Here is a 7,141-nt window from a genome sequence, read left to right as displayed (position 1 = left end):
AGAGATGGTTCAAGCGGAGATAAACTTTTAGCTACTGGTTAGACAAGCGCACTCTCATGAAACACAATCTAAAGATATTCCCATTCCTGTGTTCCTTCTTTTGTACTTGTGCCCGAAGGGGAAGGTATTTCTTTTGTTATGAAAATCTGCTTTGACATTCATGACTCATGATTTTGCTGAAAAGACATACAGACAAGAACACTCAGCATACACAAGACAAAATGTTACATCCGAAGTCTGAGACGTTTCCCTCTGGTAACTTCATGAACATAGAGGTTTGAGCATGGGTTTGACGAATTAAAAATACGTTTGCGTCCGTAATTTCTCTGGTGTAAGTTTTGCTATGTAAGCTAAACACTCACAGTGATGCTGATCTCCTTTTATTAGGTGATATGATCTGAACTTGCACTGAGATTTCAGGAGCTGATAGACAAAGATAGCCAATGTAGGACAGATTGATCGTTAAGATTGTGAAAAGGTTTATTTACAGAAGACATCACTTGTACATACATTGTATGTGTGTATATAGGAATATATACACACGTGTGCGTGTGTGTCAGTATTACATACATTTACATGACTTAGTCTTAATCACCACCCACTACACCCCTGCCACCTGGGGTTGTAATCACAGAAGTTTACATTATTACATTTAAATAAATTCAAGAACTCCCACATTTGCCCCCCTTCTTTTACTGGGGGGCAACAGATGCCATACAATCGTACCAGCAACAGTTTGAAATTCACAGTGTTATTGTCACCTCCCTTTCATAAATTTATGTCAAGTATATCAGCACTTAAATCCACAGACTTAATGTGTGAAACAGGTATAAATATGTTTTTTTTTTAAAGTTATATGTATCCAATAGACCTCTAGATTAAACCAGACATGTTCCAAAGCAACAAGTGAAATGAATTATGTTATTCAGATGTTCTAAAAGTGGCCAGTGATATTGAAAGATTATGCCTCAATATGACACACTGAACATTTTGACGTTTCTGCAATTTTGAAGTTTCAGAATAACATACATAAGGCGCTCAGCAATGTTTAAATGTTCTGACTTATTTATTTTTAAAGTATTTCAGTATGATCTCTAAAATATTGCATTTATTCAAAGTAAATCCAGCTATATATATCCAATTTAGATATTATTTAGGGTAGATAACATAGCGATTAAAAAAGTAGCCAATTTCAAAGCCTTTTGTTTTCTTGCTTTAAATCAAGTACAACCAAAAAACAACCTTGGCTCGCAGTACACTAACTTAAGTAAGACATATTTATTTGAGTTTATGTCTGTTAAATAATTTATTCTTTCACGTTTCTTAATTTTATACTTGATCTGTTTTCATTTAACAAAATTGACATAAGCATAAATCACGCCCGTATGGTGTGCTGTCTTTGTCCACAGAAGTTGGATTTTCTGAGTTCCTAGTTGGAAAAAACACAAGAATGCCCAATAAAAATCATAATTTCAACTCAAAAAAGTCGGAAGTAGCTGCATAATCCAGAGTTCTACGACAAATACATTTCTGTCAAGGCTGGAAGTATAAAATCTATGAGCAACTCTGATAGTTTGTCTCTCCTTAAACCAGTCAGACCGTGTTTAAGGAGACACAAACACATCACTTAGTGCTGTAAAATCCATATCTCTAAACAACTTCCTTTATTATTTGAACACTTTTAGTGGAGAGAAATGCACAGCTTTGTCTTACGTTTCCCATAGTTAGCACCAATCCACCTAATAATTTCTACCAGTTTTCCAACTTGTCACTAGAAAACACTCAAGTGTGATGAAATTTTCATAACAAATCCTTCACACCACTACAGATTTTTTTTTTTTTTATTTAATTTCATAAAATTGTTTTTAGTTTTTTCTTTTCAAATAAATATTGTTTGGGTTTTATTTGACCTGCTTTAAATGACTCAAACAAAACTCTGAATAAAAACTAAATACTTCACATTAAACCAGTCAGGCTGTATTATAATATATAACAACATAACTGTTTTGCCTTGAAAGAAAGCCATGTAGCTATATTGATTAATGCAAGTTAACAAGCTGGTTTGTTGGTTTAATGCAGTTTTTTGCTCATCTGAAACTCCAGCATTTAGCTTCTATTACCCAAAAGGAGGCAGCTCAGAGCATCTAGCTGCATGCTGGAGCAAAAGCAACCTTGATTTCAAATGAAACATTTGGGTCTTTTACTTAAACATAATGCAGTCATACTTTTTTCTTGAACAAAGTTTCTTTAAAGCAAAGTTAAACCCCCATTTGTTTAGAGTTGTCTTTGATTATTAAGTGGATGCAAATGAATTCTAGTCTGCACTGCAACTTTTTACTTCACTTTATTTTGCCGCAGTAACATAAAGTTTCTTTTGTCTTTGCTCGTGGCATTTTGTTTTTGCCATGTAAAGCACTTTGAACTGTGTGTTGTTGCTGAAATGTGCTATGCAAGTAAACTTGATTTGAACTGCTTTCCGATGTTGCAGCAAATACAGTAAAACATGTTTTGATAATGCACCGTGTGTGCTTTGGAAACTTAAGTTTATAATTAGTAATAATCTAAAAGAGAGGACAGTGGGAGAATTGTTGTTTGGACCACAAAAAGGGTGAGGAGTAAGTCATCTATCATTGCTTGTGGCACCGTGAGGCCATTTTTGAACATTTGCAGCAGAGCCTGCAGCTGCATATTATCAGATTAAAAATGTGATTGGGGTAGATACTGTCTCTGAATTTGAACGCTAACAGAGTTTTCAGTACATACATATAAACCCACAATTCTTTATGAACCTTTAAAAATGGCAATAATTTACTTGACAAATTAAAAACGCTCTCCGACTCTCTCCGAAGAGTCATAAAGGAGAGTTTACTTGGAAGTTTGCTTTGTTGCTCGCTGCATTTGGCAGCATTTCCCTTTGGTGCTCTCTGTGGTAAAGTTAATCTACAGGGTTTCGTCTTTAACTCTCCCGGAGCTATAGGAGTTCTACTTTCTTCGAGCAGTTCAGTTCACTGTTCACCAGATGCCACATGCGCATGAGGTCCGACGGGAGGAGCTTGTGCACTACTATCATGTTTTTGAAGAAACAGGGCTCCCGGTTCATTTTACTGTTTTTGTTTTTCACTAAGCCAAATGTCTTGAAGGCATTGTGTTTTACAGGCGTGACCTGCAGCGCTTCCAGGCACATACCCAAGAATACATCGTCAATGGGGTAGATCTCAAGGGTCTCTGCGGCCCAGTGAAGCCTCCTCGCAAGCGTCCCATGCATGAGAAACCCCCCGCCTCCGGCATACGGAGGGTAGTAGGTTTTATTATAGAGAATATGAGGGATGTAATATTTGTTTTCCTTCTTACGAATGGGCTTGGCCTTGAAAATCACATCCCCTACAAACAGGTTCTTGTCATGGCTGCTGCCTTCTAGAAACTCCAAAATGTTCTCCACACTTACAAAGACATCATCGTCCCCCTTGAAGACATACTGCACTCTAGGGCAGTAGGTGTGGAACCACTTGAGAAAATGAGTCTCTTTAAGTGTCAGATTGAAGAAACTGTCTAAGAAGTCCCACTGAAGAAGATCTCCATAGATATAGTTTTCATACTCTACAAGTTTTTGATGATTAGCTCTTTCTTCAACATTTGAAGGCGTACCAAGCAGGAACAAGGTTTTTATCCTCTTCCCGTCCACCACCTGCTCCTTACCCCAGGTTTTTCGGATGACTTCTCTGCGGTCATGCTGGGTGGCCACCGATTTAATCACCATGAGCAAATAAATCTCCCCCGTGCACTTCTCTGGGTGGTTGAGAATCATAGGGAAAAAATGGCAGTGGCGATAAAGCATGAACTGCTTGAAGTTGTCCTCAAGCGCCTGGAACCAAGCCTGGCTTGACAGGTTGAGGTTGGCGCTGCAGTTGGAGCTGGTCACGTCCCAGTTACCGGGGCTGGTGTCGTCGGTAACCCCGGGCTCCTGTGTGGTGGCCCAGGCTTTGGCCTTTGGCTTCTGCCTGTCAGCTTTCCAGAAGCTCTTTAACCCCAGGTGCAAGCTAGGTCCCTCCTCTGGAGGGGCTCTGGGTCCATCTGCCGGGGAGGCGTGCATACGAGCCAGCCTCTCTAACTCAAATGGAGTCCCCATGTTGATGCTGCCTCTCTGGACAACGGTGAGCGCCACCACAGCCAGGAAGAACATGGCACACACCCTCTTGTACACTCTCCAGCGATCTCTGTTGTTCATTCTACAGGAAGTCAAAAATCACAGACAACGTTAGGATTTGTTAACAGTATTGAATCGTATATTTTGATTTGAAATGTAGTATTTGCAAAGTCAATGAGAGAATCAAACTTTTTCATGTCTGTGTAGATTACAATGCCTTGCTTAAATACCAATTTTTTCACATTAAAACCACAAACACTCATCCACTCATGGTCTTATCCATGAAAGGTTGTGGTGGTTGCCTCAGGACACCTTGGACCTGGTGCCAATCACAGAGCTACACAGAGACAAGCAGACCAAATAACCACACACACTATACCTAAAGGTAATTTAGAGAGACTAATTCCTCACCGCATGCATGGGGTGAAAATGCAAACACCATACAAAAGGCCGCAGCTCAGGGTTCAAACCCAGGACCTTCTTGTTGCTAGACAACAAGGTTGTACCACCATGCACTCAAATGATAAACTCCTCTGTATCTATTCATTTATTTTTTTAATTTTGTATAATAGACCAGCAGTAAGGATAAATCAGCTGAAAATACATTTATATATGGTTATCAAATTTTTTTTACTAAGAAAAAACAGAATACAGTGGCATGCAAATTTGTTCAACCAAATGAATCTGATCTATCTAAACACAATTCGATGCAAGCATTTGTCCCATGATCAGTAAATCTATATGTGTGTAACTTAATCTCAGTATAAACAAGCTGTTCTGTGAAAATTAAGAGGTTTGTGAGGGAACATCATCTACTAAATCGCATAATGAAAACAAAGGAACATACTGGACAGGTCAGGGATAAAGTTGGGACTGTTTAACAGAGACGATCATAAAAAAATGTCCTAAGCCTTGAATATGCATTTTTACATGTTCAATCCACCATGTAAAAATGCAGTAAGATTAGCAAAACTACAAAACCTACTAAGACATGTCTACCTAAAATGAAAGGTGTGTCAATGGTATTAATTGGAGAAGCGACCAAGAGGCCTGTGGTAACTCTGGAGAAGCTGCAAAGATTCAGAACTCAGGTGGGAGAATATGTTGACATGACAACTGTTATTTTTGCACTTCACAAATCTGGCCTTTATGAAAGAAGATCAAGAAGAAGAAAAGGCAATGTTGAAAAAGGCCAAGAGACATTGCCTTTGCAGGCCATGTGGGACCCAGCAGTTAAGGGGAAAAAAAAAACTGTGTACAGAAATGCATTAATGGAATACAACTGAGCAAATTATATCCACGTATAAGAAAAACTCAAAAGTTCAGATCAAACTGAATCTGTTGTAAGACTTAAAATGTTTGTAGATTCCCTCTGTTTTTCAGATCTTTTGTTGTAAAACCATTTATTCATTTCTCTGCTCAACAAAACAAATTGAGGTTTGTGGTTGTAATGTGACAAAGTACAGTGGGTATAAATACTTTTGCAAGGCATTGACAGCTTGAAAATAAAACGTTATGAGTTTCCTGTTTATTTGGAATACATTTTTGAAGCAAACAAAAGTTAGTCTATAATATGTAAAGAAACCGCTATGAGTATCTTTTTTGTAATAAGTCAGCAAAGACAGCGAAACCCTGAATAAAGTGTATTTGAGCAAAATCAGAACAAAAACAGAGAGAAGCAAACAATGCCAGATTTAAAAACGCATTCTATTTTACATATTTTCCCCCTTTTGTACAAAAACAATTAAGATTACCACAGCGGAAAACTCAGCATGGAGTCTTTATAATCACACCAGTATATAGGTCCTCTGGAAGAACATGTGGAATGCGCTGCAGATTCTCACATTTCCAAAATGTCATCCCGGGGCTCCCTCTATTCACGACCACTAAGACAGTGGGCCCCCTTACCCTTGAGGGATTCTTTCTCCTTCTCGCCTCTTAATTATCAGCCAGTTACTGAATGTCAGCTGGGAAATATATAAGTAACAAAATAAAAAATAAAAAACTATAAAAGAAAAAAACCCATAAAAATCCGAGATAAGTATGAGAGGCTCTGTCTTTAAAGAGATGTCTTTAGTTTTCTGATTAAAGTATCTTGAAACAATAAACCAGATGTGGCTTTTTGAAATGGCAAGGAAGAGGAAAATAAAAAATACTTTAAAATATTTTTATTGATAATTACATATATTTGAAATTCATTTTTAAATCAAATGTAGAATGCTGAACACCTGCTCATATGTTATACGTGCTTTAATAAAATGGTTTTTAGTTTTATTTAACTAACGATGAGGTGTCCCAGTTTCATCTGAATGATTTCCGCAAAATATGGCTTGATTAATCTTTTACATATTTTACAGAAAGTCAGCTGTATAACGATGACTCTAAGCGAGTGAATTTACTGATTACAACGTTACCATAAAAAAGGGGGGGCAACTTACCTGTTCTGTCTTCTGCTTTAGACGATGAGATCGCTTGACTATTTCTAAAAATACAACAGGGTTTCCGAAAATCCGTAAGAGGCGAATTGGTTCTGATTAAGGGGGCAACTACGGAGAAAGCAGATGTGCCATGCGAAGCCGCTTCTCTGCGCTCTGATGTCTGCGCACCGTTGCGCGGTCGCAGCTCAGGAGTGCCGCGCGCTCTGAGCGGCTTTTAAAGGCTCTGCTGCGAGCACGTGAAGCAGGATGTGGAAACTGAAAGAGCAGTGCGGCCACGCAAGCAGGGCAGTCAATCACAAGTCATGCTAAAGCCTCTAAAGACAAACCAAACATTGTTGTGTTTAGATAACCAGAGAGGGATTAGCAGACGTGGAGTCCTGAACTAAAAACCAGGAACACTAACTTAAACTGAGCCTTTTAAACAGCATGGAGCTTGATAATAGTCATGATATATAAAAAAATTAAGCAGGTGGTTATTGGTATGGCTCTCAGGGATGCACTCAGCTACATCTATCTATCTATCTATCTATCTATCTATCTATCTATCTATCTATCTATC

The 7,141-nt window shown here is 38.3% G+C and overlaps 1 protein-coding gene across 1 annotated transcript; it reads right to left on the bottom strand.

Annotated features, from left to right (window-relative positions):
* Positions 1 to 462: 462 nt before the first annotated feature.
* On the bottom strand, positions 463 to 6,897 carry b3gnt7 (UDP-GlcNAc:betaGal beta-1,3-N-acetylglucosaminyltransferase 7). The gene is made up of 2 exons (XM_015009882.2): positions 6,583 to 6,897; positions 463 to 4,226 (listed from the first exon to the last, which is right to left on the bottom strand). Exon 2 carries the CDS (start codon positions 4,223 to 4,225, stop codon positions 2,972 to 2,974), a length of 1,254 nt encoding a protein of 417 aa, XP_014865368.1. The 5' UTR covers position 4,226; positions 6,583 to 6,897; the 3' UTR covers positions 463 to 2,971.
* Between the last annotated feature and the right edge of the window lie 244 nt (positions 6,898 to 7,141).

This window comes from Poecilia mexicana, unplaced genomic scaffold (assembly GCF_051168715.1).
Source record: "Poecilia mexicana isolate PSO_F unplaced genomic scaffold, ASM5116871v1 scaffold_4, whole genome shotgun sequence".
Classification (NCBI taxonomy): domain Eukaryota; kingdom Metazoa; phylum Chordata; class Actinopteri; order Cyprinodontiformes; family Poeciliidae; genus Poecilia; species Poecilia mexicana.
This window is presented reverse-complemented; position numbering and strand designations above follow the sequence as displayed.